This window comes from Schistocerca serialis, chromosome 1 (genome assembly GCF_023864345.2).
Source record: "Schistocerca serialis cubense isolate TAMUIC-IGC-003099 chromosome 1, iqSchSeri2.2, whole genome shotgun sequence".
Taxonomy (NCBI): domain Eukaryota; kingdom Metazoa; phylum Arthropoda; class Insecta; order Orthoptera; family Acrididae; genus Schistocerca; species Schistocerca serialis.
Genome location: NC_064638.1, coordinates 543,217,660 through 543,237,215, shown reverse-complemented (window position 1 = coordinate 543,237,215; position 19,556 = coordinate 543,217,660). Strand labels below are relative to the sequence as shown.

At 41.0% G+C, this 19,556-nt stretch overlaps 1 protein-coding gene across 6 annotated transcripts in view; it reads right to left on the bottom strand.

Moving 5' to 3' along the window:
* LOC126475123 (inter-alpha-trypsin inhibitor heavy chain H4-like) overlaps positions 1-19,556 on the bottom strand; it is a 306,057-nt gene that overhangs the window by 55,634 nt on the left and 230,867 nt on the right. For all 6 annotated transcript variants that reach the window (XM_050102753.1, XM_050102761.1, XM_050102734.1 and 3 more), the window contains exons 8-12: positions 16,771-16,921; positions 14,798-15,153; positions 8,476-8,748; positions 3,418-3,511; positions 154-192 (exon numbers count right to left, since the gene is read on the bottom strand). In XM_050102753.1, the coding sequence (XP_049958710.1) occupies positions 154-192; positions 3,418-3,511; positions 8,476-8,748; positions 14,798-15,153; positions 16,771-16,921 (913 nt within the window). The remainder of the gene's footprint in view (positions 1-153; positions 193-3,417; positions 3,512-8,475; positions 8,749-14,797; positions 15,154-16,770; positions 16,922-19,556) is intronic.

Here is a 19,556-nt window from a genome sequence, read left to right as displayed (position 1 = left end):
AATGCAGTGGTTTCCATTGCCTTCTGCGTCCTCATGTCGTTGATTCTTCCACATTTTAGAAGCAGTTTCCCACCCCAAGGGCAAGATCAATCGATACACTAATTTCTCAGGTAGCAGTAGGGTGCAAGGCAATAAAAAGATGCAATATCTCACCTGACGCATATGAGAACGGCACTGCAGGTGTGTAGTAGCCTGCAAAACATACAGGAAACAAAATTAGTTCCTCTCATTTCGCCAATGGCAACCCAGCTAACAAACTCTTAGAATACAATTAACAACACATATCTGCAAAATTTTACGAATCAAATCTAAAATATTAAAATTAAATTGCTGTTCATTAAATTTGAATAATACAAGTGAGATGTTGTCTGAATGAAACCTTGAGTTGGGACATAAGTCACGCTCAGATAACCCAGTAAGTTCATTACAGGCGATAGGTAAGGATCTCCTCATAAAATATATTTAATTGTTTTGGAAGTTTCGTCGGTAATGCCATGAAACAATAAAATTTCGAGTGACGGATCACTATGTGAAAGTGGTATTGACTGACGATTACGGCAAAAGCTATCCTAGTGCTTGGTCTGTGGCAATCTCTGTAATGGCCATTCTCATTGCTGGGGAAGCTGTAGAACGTGCTGAGAAGCAAGCCGCTATGTACTGCTGTGAGTAGCCCACAGGGGCGTGATCGCTATCTTCACGTGTGGCTTCTGCTTCGGTTGATGGCAGGTACCCAGTGGGGCAGTGTTGCTTCCTGGTTAACACTGGAAGCAACCGGAAACCATCAGCGCCTGTGAGCGTATTTCGATTTCTGTCGATTCACCAACTCCCATCAGCCACATTCACCGAGAGTATTCACAAGGACCAAGAGCGACATATCGAAGGAGTCCGTCGCCAGGTCAAGCGGTCTGTATGGAGACAGCACATGTGTAGGCACATGGCAGATCGTAGCGATCGAATCGGACATTTGCGGCAATACGGCTGCCTGGCTGTGATTTCTTTGTGTAAAAATTAAGCCTGGTTATGTACTTTTATTCCTTTTCGCTGTGGTCACCTGAAGGAAAGACTTTGCATTAGTATTTGTAGTTACTCGTGATGTACGAACCATTCTGAGAAGTGGAGTTGCCACTTCTATTATGAAGGAATAAAATTCTGAAAATGTTGATAATCTTAGATCTGGCAGTGAGCAGCATTTTGAAGCTTGAGCTGTAGGAAGAAAATTTCATGGGGAGTTCATAATAATAACCAAAGTGTACTGAACACCAGCTAGTGATTTAATAACTAGACACATTATTAAAGCTTTAACTTCTAAACAGAATGAGATAGTATTAAATTGACTTATAATTTATATTTATAGGACGTGCGAATTCTGCAAAAAGATACTTGATTACCCTGTCATTTAATGTATCCTTTCTTCATGTATAATTTACAATAACAGCTATAGAAATCAGCATTCTGCTATTGATATGTACATGAAAAAAAAGTGGAGCACCGAGAAGGGAAGGAGGAATCAATATGAAACTTCAAGGATTGAGAGGGTGTGTTGTGTTATTTCAGTGAGTATAATATCGAGTTAAATTTATAATGAACTTGGCAATGTGATTATGATGTTGTACCTCATCTGGCCTGGATATGTACTGATTACGTTGAGAAGGGTGTCATAAAGCCGTTGTATCCTCCTCTGAGGCAAGCTATCCGACAACGGTTAGAATTAATCTTTCATGTGCTCGATAGCGGCTCGCGGTCGGAGTTAACATCGCAGCTGGTTCCACACACGTTCTATCGGAGGCTGATCTGAGGTTTTACGGGCCATTGGAGAACCTCAACATCACGTTGACAGTTCATACAGACACGTGCCATTTCTGAACGAGTATTTTCCTGTAGAAAGATGGCACCACTGTACTGTCACGTAAAAGGTAACACTTGAGGACTCGGTCTGTCCGTGACGCACCGTTTTGCAGTTCCCTCATCACTACCAGTCGCGACTTGAAGTCACGACGCAAGGAGCGACACCTCTGCGCCTCTCCAAAATACTTGAAGTATGAGACATCTCCGCAGATCGCCGCCATTCTAAACATAGTGAAACGCCATGCTTCCTGGTCACAGCACCACTCGCGATGAAGCCGTTTGTGTTGTGGTGTTATCAGTAGCGAATACCTGGGATGATACTGCATTCAGGCTGCTTCTGCTTTCTGTCTAAGCGTGCGAGATGACACAGAATGTTGCAGGAATTGGATTACTTGTTATCAGATGGCAACTGCAGGCGTAAAAGGGACACAATGTGTTAGTTGCACGATACGGCTATCGTCCCTTGTGGCTGTTAGACATGGTCGATTGCAACTTTGACACCGACTAATGCCTGCCCTCACGTTCGCATGCAGTACAAAATGGGGTTGTTACGTTAGAATGACCCACAAATCTGGATATTGCAAGATTTGTCTAGCTGGACAAATGGGTTCAAAAATGTGTGTGAATTCCTAAGGGACCAAACTGCTGAGGTCATCGGTCCTCAGACTTACACACTACTTAGACAAACTAACTAGCACTAAGAACATCTCACACACCCATGCCAGAGGGGGTACTCGAACCTCCGGCGGGAGGGGTCGTGCAATCCGTGGCATGACGCCTCTAACCGTGCAGCCACTCCGCACGGCAGACTGGGTCCCTTTCGAATTTTGTGTGGTACTGACAACGTTGTCTTACAAGAGCGAGCGGCATCTCCATGTCCTTCACAGCGATCGCTCAACATGTTAATACTGTTCACATTAATTATATACTCTGGCCTGGAAGTAACACTAAACACGAACAACGCCAGCGCATCCTGGTGGCCGTTTTGCTTGCCGCAGGGAACTGCACCTCTAATTATTTACATAGCCACTGTGTATGAAGTTCCACTGAGATTGTACACATGAGGATTGCAAAAGCTAATGCGTGAGCAATTGCAGTTAGATCGAATGCAGGGTCCGTCAGAGCGCGAGTGTAGTGGTGACGCGCCTCTGGAGCGGACTTCACGCCGAGCAGACCAACGCGGGAGAGCGAGTGCTGTCTGAATTCACCCCGTGAGCAGAAACCGGGAACGAGTTCCCTCCGCCACAGTTTGAGATACAATCGCTAATACGCAAGGCCAGAACTTAAATCGTAAATGATGTATCCTCATGCTAGACATTAGTGCCTTTCAGTTTGTAAAACAGCGTGAGGGATTATCCATTGTCGTAGGAGGGCCATAGTTAAGGCAGGATAAAGAAAAAGTGTATATAATTTAAGAAGCTCTCCAAACAGAATGCACTAATAACGGAGACAACTGACAAAAGAATAAAAATTTTTGGCAGGTATATAGAAGGAACAGAAGTTATTTTGGTGACTGGAAACTGATAACAGCTCATTTTAACTGAATTAGTGTTGCACATAGACGATATTTACCTCCACGGTTTCCACCAGCTCGTTCCGGATCCACAGCAGATGTGTCATTAGGTTTTACCACCACAAGTGACGTCACAGGAGTCACGAAGGAGTACTGAAACACATCGCATTGATTGTTGGTAATTCATATGGGTGATTATCAACATGTTTCCATCGTTAAAGCGAATACTCACAGTCAGTGTCTGTAATCATGCCATAATTACATTACAGTCTATGATATCAATCTGATTCCACAGACTCCGCGAAGAGCCGCATTTGATCTGAAGAGAAGTCAATAATATACATTTCATGTAAGTACAACAAGATGAAAAGCCTTTACAATGATAAGGATGACAGTACTACAGTGCAGTGTAGTGGTCAGTGCAAGTAATCGACATTGCCGCAAGCATGTGCGCAACGGGTAAACGCTGTTGACGTTATTTATCTTCAGTTATTTCTCACTTGCATAGCCCCTCCAGTTCTATTCAATATCAGTTCACGATTTACTCGTACCTATAGGAAGTCGAAGAGAGAGTAAGGAGGGTGAGGCTCTGAGAAAATAATACTACAGGTGGTGGAGCTGTTGTTGGAGTATGACATGGTTCGCCTGCCTAGAACTTTCAAAGTTTTCCTAAAGCTCTGCCTGAAATGTCTTAATGACTATTTAAGGAAAGGCACTAACCTTTCTCTTCAGTTAGCCTGTCAGAGGGTCAGTCCAGTCTCTTGTGACGCCATTTTCCATGCCACTTTAGCTTGAAAACAGAGAAATGAACGTACAAATGACTGGTAATGAAATAAGTAGTCCACCTACCAGACTAATAAACCTAGTAAGAGCAAAATGTTTAAGTTCTTTTGTCTGCCTACAATGAAAAATATTATTTAACGCAAATTGTTTTAAATATTTAGATTTGCACATGCTCGACGCCGTTATTTCACTCATTACGGCACACTGTCGCGTTGATGTTCCCCGCAAGTTCTGACTCACTTCACTGCAAGGCAGTTCGAAATGCATCGCTCGATGGGTTTTTAAGCCCACTGTCACAACATATTTTGAACCAAAGCACTGTCGCAGCACTGTTGCTCCTCTCATCGAGTCTTTACAGTTTCACAAACGTCACTATTTAATGTCTTTCTCTGTCTGTTGAACAAATGTCTGTCCGATGTGCACGTATCTCTGTATTTGTCGTTCTCAGATCTACAATTATATAGATGCACATGTTTCTTTTTTTGCAAAAAGGATACATAATTTTGCTGACAAAGCTTTTTGTATGTACCTCTCTCTCTCTGATAGTGATCAACTGACCATCTGGATTCTTGTTTCCGAAAAAACAAGGCTCTGGCTCAACTTTTACAAAGTAATGCAGGTGTGATGTGTGGCATGCCCTTATAAGTGTAACCTTTTTATAGACACCAATGTATGCATTCCTACTATGATGAGGAATACTCTATTGGCGCCCATGCTTAAAATGGCTCTGAGCACTATAGGACTTAACATCTCAGGTCATCAGTCCCCTATAACTTAGAACTACTTAAACCCAACTAACCTAAGGACATCACACACATCCATGCCCGAGGCAGGATTCGAACCTGCGTCCGTAGCGGTCGCGCGGTTCCAACCTGTAGCGCCTAGAACCGCTCTTCCACAACGGGCGGCAAGTAAAGGACAACGTAACAAGACAATTCTCGTAATGTTATAAGAAAGACTAATTGCTTGTGACGTACTGTCTTTGCCACTGGGCGTAAACGCAAGTAACGACACGAACGTAATTACCTAAAATGCGAGAAAAAGCCATTCATAATTTTTAAAAAAACTGAACAAAAACTTGATGCCAGATTCTACACATCACCAACGAAAGTAACTATACGTCTACTGAAATTCAGTATTGAATCATAGGCCTACTGAATCAGTATGGAATAAATTATTCGACATGTACATGGAGCAAGGTAAGCACTCTTCCAGTTATGTGTAACAACAAATCGTGGAAGGTAATTGGTTGCATATTATTCCTAACTTTTTTTGCAGAAACGTAAGACACTGATGTATCTCATGATAAAGCGAAGGTAAGACAGACAGGAGAAGCAACATAAATGAATGGCAGAGTACCTTATGCTAGGTTGCGAAAACATCTGAAATGTGAGATGAGCTCAGCTGTCTTACTCTATAAAATTGGGTTGCTGAACGACATTCTCGGAAGTGATGCACGAGTTTCACGCTCAGTGTCAAGCCATACAGTCAAAACGCATTTGATGGTAAAGAGTTCATTTCTGAACTACCTTAATGCCAAGTATATAAGCAGCAAATGTACTTCCACAGAGAATAACGAGAGTGTTATGTAAGGCTATTACGATAATTAAATAATTCGGGTTAACAGCTATTGATCTTGATAAAAGAGTTTGATGAGATAGTACAAAACGTTTAGTTTACTCTGACATAAACAAGATTGTTTCCTTTCATTTATTTCGTACGTCACAGCGGCAATGTATTGTAAATTACAGAACAACCACAGATAGTTCTGATGACATATTATAGCAAGAACCTAACAATCAGATGTCATGTCTTTCGTTTGCAGTACTAGGCTTGTTTTCTTCAGCTCAAGAACAGTCTACGGAACTGTCGACCAAGATGATAGTAAAAGGAGATATTAGGAGGTCGTTGTAGCGGTGGAGGTGCAGAGTCATGGAAAGCAGTGAATATGACGCGTTGGTTTCTTCTGTATGTTGCGTATAGTACGATTTCAACGGAAATACCCTGGTTATAATGGGTCAGAAATGTTTTTCGGAGAACCCTGTAAAGGCAACAGGTGACAGCAGGAGCAAAAGAAGAGTAGTAGGACTCAATTTAAAAAGTAGAATGATCTCAAACATAGTAATATGCTTACTACTACTACAAAACGTAGCAAACAAATTAGAAGTAATATACGTATATATAATATATTTATAATATAAGTAATATATATAATGCCATAGACTACAAGAAGACAGTGTGGTAGCTTAACTGTACGGTTATACAATATTCTGTCCTAGTATATCATCCTCTCAAGCTGTAAGTAGAGTAAACTCGCCTGAAAAGTGGAATAAAACGTATGTTGAAGTGCCAGTCCATGATCTACAGATACAGCAATCTCTTCATCATGCACACTTTCACTTTTGAATTAATATTATTTTTCTCCTTTTCTGGACACATTAATCGCCTGCGAATAATATTTATCAGTTTCAAACAGGCAAACTTTTGCTAATGACACACGTTAAACGTCTGACCTCTGTCAAAAACTGCTAGTTTAGAAATAATTTTCTATAGAACTTTTATGCTGCGTAAACACCTAACGTTCCTATACAGGCTGTTTCAGATGGTGAGGCGAAAACATCAGTTTGTGACAAATGATTGTATGAAACATAGCAGTTTGTATAGACTATTCTTACCCAGTAAATTATAGGGGAACCAACAGTTCATAAGGATTCCGAACCACGGTGCCACTCTGCGTTTCTCACACTGAGGAACATACCAGACGTCAAGGAAGTGATAGGTGACGGATAAAAATCGTGGAACTAAACGTGCTCGAAGCCAAGACCTTTCAATCTGAAGTCTGGCACATTACTACTGAGCAACTGAAACGCAACATTGTTTATTTATTCATCTTTATAAAATGTCTTACTGCGTCATTAATTATTGCGTGCTAGTCGCTCAGCGCCGTCTCCAGTACGAAGACGTTGGACACGCTCAAGGTGGAATGACTATAAGTTTCCGGATATGATGTTGGTCATACACTAGTTCTTGGGATGGCGAGACATGCAGAGGGTCAACGCGAAATAGTTGCAGAGAGCAAAACTATAATATGTTATTTATACAGTGACATCATTCATCAGTAGCCTGTACTTCTAGGACATGTCACTTCTCCAAATGCAGCCCTTTGTGTTCTGGTGTTAATGACAGGCTACACATGAGACAGTACCGTACCTTGCCTGACAATTACTACTCTCTGACCAGTGCTATATGAAGACACAGAATGTTGCAGAAAGTCTATTACCTGTTCAAGGATGTCAGAATATCAAGTGGTTAGAAGTGTTTGGTCAACAATACGGTGATCCTTCCTTCTGCTGATAAGGCGTAGTGAAATGGAAAGTTGATGACGAATTTGCCTGCTCTCACGTTCCTATCAGAGTTCAAATTCACCAGTGTCACAGCTAAATGGTCAACAAATCTGGGTATTGCATGACTCATCCAGCTGACGAAACTGAGTCCCACAATGAGGCCCTTTCAAGCTCTTTCAGGTACTGATAACGATGTATCACGCGAGCAGATTGCATTTCTATGTCCTCCGTAGTGGTCACTCAACATCTGAAGCTGTTAACACCTTTACGTACCTACCCAGACCTAGTAACAACACTAAACACGGATAAGAGTAATTGACACCAGCGGTCACTCTACCTTTCACAGAGAACTGCAACTCTAATCATTTATATACTTGCTGGAAATATGTACATATATGAAGTTTTACTGACATACGTTTATCTCTTCTGAACGCTTCACTTCTTTTTGTCAGGCTGTGTATACGATGCTTCTCCAGTGAGTTTTGTTGAACTAGTAGTTCGAATCAAAGATACACACTTGTCAGCCCACCACTTTCATAAAATGTTTTTAAACTATGAAAGAAAGCACTTTGGTTCAATCAGTTTGGCCAGTCCCGTTGCTTGGGAGTGACCCATTTAACTGTAACTGCTACACCCTTGAAGGACGATGACCTGTCTTATATACTCATTTATTGATCTGCCCCTGTGATTCTTTCCTTGCTCCATTTTATCAAGTACAGTTTTGGGATTCGATCCCATACAGATGGAGAATTTTGATCACCTATTTCAACTTTCCGGTCATGTTCACTAATGTGAAAAACACTTAGTTCTACCTATCGTCTGGAATCCACATTAAACTGACTGGCTGAGCAAGTTGCAGTAAGGCAAAAATGTACCTCCTTCAATAGAACCATGTACAGGAACACACTATCATGTTCAATTTTTGTGTTGTCCACAGTTCCACCTTAACACAGTTGTAGATCAAATACAGGCCCTCTGCAGCACACTAACCTTCAGAGCGATGTCCTTGGCCCTGTCCTTAAGCGTCTGGTTGGGGGTGGCGGCGTCCAGGTCGAGCAGCTGGCGCACGGTGAGGAAGGCCCAGAGGCGCTCCCCAGAGGAGGCCTTCTCCAGCCTGGCCGGCGACCTGAACAGCTGACGGCCCTCCCCCACCACCATGGGCTCCTCCAGTGATGCTGCAGGCAGCAGCCTGCCAGACACCACCAGCTCACTGCCGCGGAACAGAGTCGAGAACCTGGTCTGTGTCAGGGATTCCTCCTCCACCTGCCAGGCACACACTCATTACTAGACAAGAACTCCGCGTGAAATCAGACAGCTATAGAAATGACAAACTTAGTTTGTACACTAGCCTCTTTCCTCGATGTCCATCACTGAAATGAATGTTGTAAGAGAGTGGTGAAAGAAACAGATGAACCTAAGCAGAAGCCTACTGTGTAGTGTCTTACAAGAAAATGAAGATTACTTCTCCCATTCTCTTCATACTTACAGTATATCATAGTCTGTGCCTTGGCACCAGTTTCCTAAAGCAATATAATACATTTCATAAAATACTGGAAAGAATTAATTTTTAAGAATTCTAACAGATGTTATGTGTATAAATTTTAGAGTTTTTTTAACAGAGCCTTCCACAGATTTATGCATAGCAATGTTGTTGTGTAATTATCTGGCTATGGAACAATTCTCATTAGACACAAATTTTTTAATATTCATTTGAGAATTCTGTAATTAAATCAACCTGATAATAATTCTCATTGTTAATTGTGAAACAAAGATACTAGAATATCCATAATAAATAAAAATTTGCTATAAAAATGCAAAATGTCTTAGTGTTAAATGAAAAGATTATATATGTCATTACTACTATCGTAACATTACATTTTAGTTTTACTCATAATCAGTAGAAACAAGTATTTTCTTTTCTACGTGATTTTTCACAATTTTGTACCCAATTTAAATATATTGTCATGTTTTTATGCAATAAATAATTAAAACTGCAGTATGTTACACTTATTAGAAAATTATCAGCAATATTTATTAATTAGCATTTGAACTCGATGATAAATATGGAATTCAAATAAAAACAAAAGAACAATATCGGAAAGCAAACCAGCGGTCTTACGATTATAAGACTAGAGATCAATCTATTCAAATTTTTTATGCTTAAAACAACCCAGAAACCTTCACATTTTAGTATCTGAGTGTTTTTGACCAGTTTATCATACAGATTTGAGGGACTGATATCTGGACATCAACTTTCAAACCTATATAAGTAGTATAAATTCGAAGAGGGCGACTCTGCAACGACTCCTAATAAATCTGGACAATGATTATGATATCAGATATCTTATAATCCAAACACGTGCCTCTCAGTTGTGCTCATATAATCAAATTAAAGGAATTGCAAAACACCATGGACTTCATAATAGCTAAGTGCTTATTTTCGATGAAGAGTGTTGATTGGATTGATGACTGGATTGAGTCTTGTGAGAGTGGTGTTGGGGGGACGGGGGTTGGGGAGGGGTTGCAGAGGTTCTTAGAACAGCTGCAGCTGAGTAACCTAATGCAGGGTACCGGGATACAGCTTCAGAAAGAACTTAGTAATAGACACTAAAGAATGTGAAAAGTTTGTTTGAGTTTCAGAAGAATGAAAACCCAACTGATTTTATGTGACTGAGTGGGCAAAGATATAAAATAAGCACAATATTCTGAGCACCGTGAGATAACCACTTGACAATCTTCGACTGTATTTCTCAGCTTCTGTTTTTTTTTTTTTTTTTTTTTTTCAAACAATACCATTTTCCACTGAAACGCCACCTGTGGGCCTCATTAAACAAGCAAATGGTTCCAAAACTGTTTCACTTTCTCCAAAGCTAATAGAATGTACATTATTGTTAACAGTCTCGCTGTATATACAAACATGACAAAGGCTGTCAACCTCTTAAGCTCTCCAATCACTTCAGCCTCAAAGATGAGCGACCCCTTTGTTGGTTTGGTAAATGTGGGGAGACTATCAACTGGACAAGCTTAGCGATAGTAAAGCATAAAAATACAGAAGGGAACCGAAAAAACAATGGAGGAAACATAAAATAGTACTATAAAATAATCTTTATTTAATGCAGCGCAGTTGGATTGTGTGTCTCCTTAGAAAATTTTTAACTTTATGGATACCTCCCCAGCACTGTAAAGATATTTAAGTTGTAGCTGATCTTTACCAGTCAGTGATGAAGAAGGCTGCTCTGTTACTACATCCACCCTATGCTACAATGCATTAGTATTTGATACCCAACCACTCTTGGTTAATGTAGATGAAATAGTTTAGTATTTTACCTTTGTCTTTAATGTTCAGATGGATGCTCACTCTCAAGCCTGAACTCGTTCAGCATTTCTCCAGCGTCTCCATTCTCGCGTCATCCATCCACATAATCATCAAATGCTACTCTCCTGTTAAAGACTTTCTGTCCCCTCCCAATACTCTTTTCTCTGTCCCTGAACACTCACCACCCACTCGCCACCATAATACCACCTCACTGGCTGCCTCAGAAACCTCAATAATAATTTTCTGCGACTGGTGTGCATGCTCTCTTCTGTGCAGGATTTCGAGACGCACTCTGCTGGTTCCTTTATTTACGTTCACATGACCGCGGGATTTACGCAGTGGCGAGATGGTTCACGGCTGTTGGTATGTGGGATGCACTTAGCACTTGTGAGGCAAACTGAGGAGTTAACTGACTGAGAAGTAGCGGTTTCTGTCGCAAAAACTGGTGGTGGCCGAGAGAGCACTGTGCTGACCACATCCAGTGACGGCTACCGACAGAGGATGATACGGCGGTCGGTCGGTACCGACTGACCTCCTGAGGTCTATTCGGAAAGAGTATAGTTCTTGAGAAGTTTCACATGCCACAGTGTCTTATACCAGCCACATCACATGTTATTGTCTTACATCTCCCTAAGCTACGGTAGCTAGTACATTAATCTGGCTTCAACATTGACAAATTTTCTCCCCCAGCAGTTCTGTGGGTTCCTGTGGACATTCTTACAACAGAAACTTCCTGCAAGAGATAATTTTTTCTTTTGTTTCCACTCTCCATTTACAAGTTGCTTCCAGATTCGTGAAGAATCAATTGTTTCATCTGCAGTGGTCTAAAACTTAGGTATTTGCAGTCTTTCTGGTACAGAAATTTGTATAGGTGGTTTGGATGTAGTTATTTGGGATTCCTTTGTTACTGGTTGTTGATATTGAATAGTTTTGAAGACAAATAATCAAAACGTCCCCGGTCCCAGATTCTAACCCAGCCAATGCTTAAATTTTGAATAAAAATCATCAACGCCATTCAGTCGACGGCCTCGTCAAAGAGAGTGGAGGAGCGGACAGAGCTTCAGAGGACTCTCTTGCCCTTGAGAAGAGGAACAGCCCCAAAGGCAGAACAATCGCAGTCAACAACGCGGTAGGACGCAGAAAGCAATGGAAATCACTGCGTTAAGGACACATAATGTGTATCCACAGGACATGTGGTCTGTAACTGAAAAAGTGTCCTGATACACTGTCCATTGGCAAAAGATTTCGGACTAGCCCCCATTCGGATTCTCGCAAGAGAACTGCCAAAAAGGAGGTGACCACGAGAAAAATACTGAATAACCAATGAAAGGATAATTTTCCACGAGACGGGGCGTGAAATTTCAGAAACTTGAACGTGGTAAGGAAGCTAGAAAATGTGAAAAGGGAAACGGTAAGGTTGAATCTAGATACAGTGGCGGTCAGTAAAGTGAAGTGAAAATAAGGCAAGCATTTCTGTTCAGATGAGTATGGGTATGATCAACAGCGGCAGAAAATGGTATAACGGCAGTAGGATTTGTTACGAATAGGAAAGTAGAGCAGAGTGTGGGCTACTGTGAGCAGACTGGTGATAGGGTTGTTCGCAACACAACTCACTGCAAACCAACACCAACAACAATAGTTCAGTAACACATGCCGACGTGACAAGCTGAAGATGAAGAGATACAGGAAGTGTAAGAGGATAATGATCAGTTAATTCAGTGCTTTAAGGAGATGAAAATCTAATAGTCATGGGGGACTGGAATACAATTGTAGGAGAAGGAGAAGAAGAAGGGATTATGGGTCAGTAGGGGCTTGGTAGTAGGAATGAGAGAGAAGAAAGGGTAATTGAGTTCTGTAATTAATTTTAGCTAGTAACAGCGAATACTCTGTCCAAGAATCACAAGAGGAAGAGATATATTCAGAAAAGGCTGGGAGATTTCAGTTCAATTACATCGTGGTCAGAGTGAGATAACAATATCACATACCAGATTGTAAAGGATACCCAGTAGCAGGTATAGCCTCAGATGACAATTTAGTAGTGATGAGGAGTAGGCTGACATTTAAAATATTAGTCAGGATGGATCAATAAACAAATGAGTGGGATATGGAAGTACTAAGGAATGAAGAGATACGCTTGAAGTTCTCTGAGGATATAGATACTGAGATAAGGAATAGCCAGTAGCCAGTTCAGATGAAGAGGAACGAGCATCTCTAAAAAGGGCAGTCACAGAAGTTGGAAAGAAAAACATAGATACAAAGAAGGTAATTACGAAGAAACTATGGATATCAGAAGAAATACCTCAGTTGATGAATAAAACAAGGAAGTACAAAAACATTCAGGAAAATTCAGAATTAGAGAAATACAAGTCACTTAGGAATTAAATAAATAGGAAGTGCCGGTAAGCTAAGGCGAAATGACTGAATCAAGAATTCGAAAAAGAAATTATTGTGGGTAGATCTGACTCAGGAAATAGAAAACTATGAACAACCTTCAGTGAAGTTAAAAGCTAGGGCGGTGACATAAAGACAGCAATGAGAATTCCACTGTTAAATACAGAGGAGAGAGTGGATAGCAGAAAAGAGTACACTGGAAGACGTGTATGAGGGGGAAGATTTGTCTGATAATCTGCTAGAAGAAGAAACAGGAATCTATAAGGAAAAAATGGGACATCTAGTATTAGAATGGCACTGTAAAAGATCTCTGGAAGACTCAAGATCAAATAACGGAGAAGGGATGGGTAACATGCCATCAGAATTTTTAAAACCATTAGGTGAAGTGGCAACAAAATGAGTCTGGTGAAATACCATCTGACTTTCATAGAAGCATCATCCACATAGTTCCGAAGACTGCAAGACCTGACAAGTGTCAAAATTGTTGCATAATCAGCTTAATAGCTCAAGCATCAAAGTTGCTGTCAAGAATAATGTACAGAAGAATGGAAATTAAAACTGAGGAACTATTAGGTGACCATCAGTTTGGCTTTAGGAAAGGGAAAGACATGAGGGAGGCAATTCTGACGTTGCGGCTGCTAATGGAAGCAAGAGTGAGGAAGAACCATAGGATTTGTTGACTTGAAAAAAAGCGTTCGACAGTGTCAGTTGATGAAAGATGTTCTAAATTCTAAGGAAAGTAGGGGTAAGCTTAGGGAAAGACAGTACTAGAGCCAGGAGGGAAAAATAACAGTCGAAGAATAAAGACGAAGTGCTCGGATTAAAAACCGTGTAAGGTATTGATGTAGTTTTTCGCCCCTATTGTTCAATCTATACGTCGAAGAAGCAATGATGTTAGTACAGGAAAGATTCAGGAGTGGATTTAAAATTGAAGGTGGCATTCCTGCCAAGAGAAGTCTACTAGTACCAACATACACCTTAATTTGAGGAAGAAATTTCTGAGAATGTACGTTTAGAGCATGGCATTTATTGCAGTGAAACGTGGACTATGGAAAAACCAGAACAGGGGATAATCGAAGCATCTGATATGTGGTGCTACAAAGGAATTTTGAAAATTAGGTGAACCTATAAGGTAAGCAATGAGGAAGTGCTCTGCAGAATTGGCGAGGACAGGAATTTATAGAAAACACTCTCAAGAAGAAGTGTCAGGACGGTAGGACATCTGTTAAGAAAAAAGAATATATCTTCCTTGATATTAGAGGGGCTGTGGTGGGTGAAAACCGTAGAGGAAGTAGAGCAAGACAGAGATTGAAATACATCCAACAAATAACTGAAGACATAGGTTTCAGGTGCTCATCTGTGATCAAGAAGTTTACATGGGAGAGCAATTCGTGGCAGGCTGCATCAAACCAGTCAGAAGACTAATGATTCAAGAAGTTATAATAATAAATAATTAGTATCAAATTATATAGAGTCCTAGCTGTGGTTTACAACTACAATTCAAAAGGAGAATACAAAGAGTGACTTTTGCACATTCCAAAGTAACAAATGGTACTGGGAAAGGTAACGCCTCCAATTCTTGTAGTGTAAGACACTGGAGCTCACCTGTCCATCCCCGTACGTGAAGTTGACGCTGGAGAGGAGTGGCGACGCGACCTGCCGGTAGAAGTTGCGCAGCTGCAGGTGGGCGTCCGCCGCCTCGTAGATGCGCCTGCCGAAGCCTCCATTGCGCAGCGCCAACTTCCTGAGAAATCCAAAGTCTGCATCTTCACCGAAGGCCAACGTAAACAGTGCTGCTCCCCGCTCCGTATTGGTGGCGGTGAAGTCCTGCAAGATGGCTTCTGGCCCTCCATTAGGCAGTCCGTCCGTCAGCAACACCATCACAAGAGGCGCATCCGGACGTGAAACACCTGCCTTGGATACTCGCAGTGCTGTGTCCAGCGCGTCGTGCATCGCGGTCCCTGTACATAGCAGGTCCATCCTATCATCAGGCTTATTTTATGCACTATGAATGGCCTCACGTCTTTATGTACATGTACCTTATGATTATTGATCCAGCCATAGAGTGTTTTGAAGTGTTTACCCCGTAACGACTATTTTTCTCAAATGTGCTGAAATATACCAATGACTCTCCGAGACAGTCCCTACCTTCAGTCCGCATTCATTTCCAACACTTCACGAGAATGTCACCTGATATACGAACAAAAGCCTAAGATAAGATCTCCCTTCTAATTTAAACAGCCGATACTTATGTGTCGTAGTGTTGCTTACCTTTAAACCAAGCAGTCCTTACAGCCTACATTTTGTACAGAAATGATCATTTGTGGCAACTGTCGTGGAAAGCATACTTCTGTCTGAACGACTACAGTCTGACCCTACATCAACACCTTTAGGTGCCTATATCATAAAAAGTTAAGAAACTAATGCACTGCATCTTTCAAGTTGATATTGGAGGAACAACTATTATGATGATGGCTTTCGTGAACTATTATCGGTAGTTACAGCCGATATTCTCAGTATCAACTGCTTCTGCATGGAAGCTGTAAAGATCATAATCTTAAAATTCATTTAACAGACATCTAGCATAACATTTTGTTATGACGCTGTTGCTGAAAATGTCTAGAACTTAGTAAAATGACAAGAATTGTTTTATACTTAGTCTCCTTTTTTTGTCTCGTAACTCGTCGATCGAAATATGAGAGTTCTTATCATTTTTCTTCTGCAGTAATAAATACCAAAAATGGTTCAAATGGCTCCAAGCACAATGGGACTTAACATCTGAGGTCATCAATCCCCTAGATTTAGAACTAAGTAAACCTAACTAACCTAAGGACATCACACACATCCATGCCCGAGGCAGGATTCGAACCTGCGACCGTAGTAGGCGCGTGATTCCGGACTGAAGGGCCTAGAACCGCTCGGTCACAGCGGCCGGCCTAATAAATACCTATCTTAATGTAAGTAGTTTGACAGGCAAATTCCTGAGAAAGTTTGAAGTCACACTAGATTAATATTGCATATAGAAGTTAACGTTTCGCTATATAGTAACTTCTAAAGATATTGATCATATAATACTGGGGCATGTGAAATCGTCACAAGAAAGTTTGAAGGTACTGCCTTATTTCAGAACTATTTTTATATCTTTTTTGTGTTCACTGCTAGAATTAACAATGAAAGCTAGAAAAATTTACAAAATAGCATTTACATGGAAATGGAGTGGTGTGCTTAATTTCAGTTGCTGTCAGTAACCTTGATACCAGTTTCGAATTGCAAAACCTCAAAATCAAAATCATGAATGTCTTAATAATGCATAGGCAGAACATGATAATATAAAATCCTCTACTTACTCTACTGCCGCTACTGTTACCATAGTGCTTCAAAAATTTCTTTGACAGTTTTCAGCTTCTTTCCTTTTTGATAAAGAAACCGACACAAAATGCAGAGCAATTTACTATACCATTTATTCTGTTTTTCCCCACCTCTAGCAGTCGGTGATAAATTCCAAGGATGGTTTTAACTTCTGCTGTTACTTTGGTGGTGAGCTACACCACTACTACTACCTAGAATGTTGAACTCACCTCCTCCAGCATAGAGACCTCTCACGAAATTTTTGGCTCTAGCAACATTGTCTGCAGTTGCCGGCACGACAGCATCAGCATCATTTTCTGGTCCGTTGGCCCGATCGTACCAGGATGTATATGTCTTGTTCTCGGTATCTGGCCACCACACCTATGGTTAAATGATAAATTAGATTTATGTCGCTATAGGCCCTCTTAAGATGTTGGTTATGCTTCCACAAAGACTATCAAGACGTCACTAAGAAAATATAGGGTGAAGAGGACAAATGAGAAGATTCAACAACCTGGAGATTAAAATAAGTTTTATTATTTTTTGCTGACATGAATCCAAAGCAAATGAAGGGAAATTTATAGTTTATCTTGAAAGTTACTATTTTTTGAATGTAATATCACTCAGCTGACGTTCTTTGTGTTGCACGCATTTTTGTAGTCTGAAGGTGAATTTGCCCGTGATGTTGCGTTGTGTCTCCAACGCCACATTCTTCATTTCTTACCGATATCGTACTTACAAGTCATGTCTGATTTTTGAAGGGTTTTCCATGGAAACTTTGAACTTGAGGTAACCCCAACGAGAAACATCTGAAGCTGATTAATATGTTGAACAGGAATGCCACGGAAAAACGTCGCTTTTAGTCAGGAGACGATTAGAAAATGCGAGTCTTAGCAAATCCATCAACACTGCAGGAGTACGACTTGTCTGCACCATGCTGGTGGTAGAGTGTTTCTTCATCTGGATCGTAGGCATCGAGTTCAGACAGACAAAACGTTACCAATCAATATTCTCTTGGATCCGGCTTCCTTTTGAATTGCCACCTCTTTCCTTTGTAGTAATACCAGTGTTTCTAGAGTGTCTCACCCAAAGGCTTGAAAGCTAGGAACATGGTTAAGGAGCCTGAGGAGTTAAATTAAAATACCAGTGGGAATAGCAATGGGTTTCTACAAAATTATCCAAGTTCTTGAAATACATGTTTACAACAATAGCATGTTGCGCAACTGAACAACGCCCCACTACCATAACCCTCCACTAGAGAAACCTGCCAGTCTTTAAATCTCCCCATTTGACTACTTCACCCTGTAGTTCATGGAGTGTGTTCACTTCTTTTTGCATAATTATCAAGACCTTTCCAGCAAATTATTTTGATAGTAAAAGAATGCAATCTTCCACAACAAAATATCTGTACTTTTCCCTTTCCTGTAGCTACATGCTCTATACATTATTTTCAGAATAAGTGTTTTTATGTAATATTTGTCTATTTAAAGCAGCTACATATCAGACACGTGTGAGCAGCTGATGTTATTGCACATACATTAGCTTACTTATGCACCATCATTCAACATAATGCAACTACTGATATGCAAGCACAGCTGTGGGTAGTAAACAGTTCACAATATTGTTCGGCCAACAGTAAATATATAAATAAATTTTTGAATGGAAGGGATCTTCCATGGCGCAACTGTGATTGGATAAACGTTATAGTATGGAACAAATTTAATCTGTCTAATAAATATTGCATTTAAAATGGTAATAGAAAAGTTGGTTAACAGTTACTGAAGCTACGTTATAGCTCATCTTATTAAGGCATCTACCAACGGCTTACATATTGAATTGAAGCACTTTCTCTTTTTTTAGTCAAATTGTAATATAATGGACAGACGAGACCCCCATTCACAATAGCTGCTTGCCACTTGGAGTTGTAAGTCGAGGGATATGACAGGACATTCAGGCAGTCTCTTTTCTGCGTCTGAACATGTGTCAGACCAGTCGTTGGATCACACCTACACTGTGATGCTACTCCACATGTCAGGGCACATCAGCACATAATCGACAGGGTACAGTTTGCAAGCAAAGGAAATCCCTTCTGGGAATAACTATTTTGTTGTTACTTCTGCAATGGGCACCGTGGAAGTGTGTAGTATTTAAGGGAGATGCAAAATTATTTGATTGTGCTGAAGAAGAATATGAGCTAGCCATTCAGGTGCGCGGTCTTGCCCAGGAAGTGGTTTGTGCAGAAAGCTAGGGCAGAGAGTGCCTGTTGTGGAAAACTTCAGCAAGGCGAAGGAGTTACTCCCAGAGAGATTCGCCTGGAGACACCAGAGTGGCGACATCTATATGGTCTTTATGAGACTTGGTTGCCAGTTATGGCTGCCAGTATGCAGCCACATGGAATGTAGTTCCTGGTTGCCGGCCTGCCACATCCATGCCACTGCCGGGAGATATTGCCAGTTGACCCCAGCACACATTCGACCACTCAACCAGCATATTGACAATCACCCAGAAAAGGACAGAGGCTCTATAACTCAAACCATAAAAACAATGAGCACTTGTTCAATGGAGAAGATGTGTTTCAGAGTAGTAAACATGTACTAGTGCTCATAGCTCCTCTTTTATGTATTTTAGAGCCCTTGTTTACTGTAGTGGCCAGCACGAAAGTTGAGTCCTCAAGGTCACAGCCGCTGCCTGCCGGCAGCAGGGGCTGTGGGCTGTGATTAGTCCTCCTCTCGGCTTTGTTGCCATGTAGGTACCATTAGCGGTAGGGTGGTTCAGAGCAGCTGAGAGCTCAGTGTTACTGTGCTGTATCGAGTGTCATTTCTGATCTCAGTGTCTTACTGTCTTTATAAAGGTGCTTTGACGTGTGTTCGTTCGTGAACAACAATGCAGGAGCAGCGGCATACTTGTAGTACTCCTCCAGTTGGTGTGCATAAATGTCAGAAAGACATTTGTAAACAATCGAAAATTATCATATCGAATACACTCAAATTTTTTACTGATCTGGCCCACAATGAAG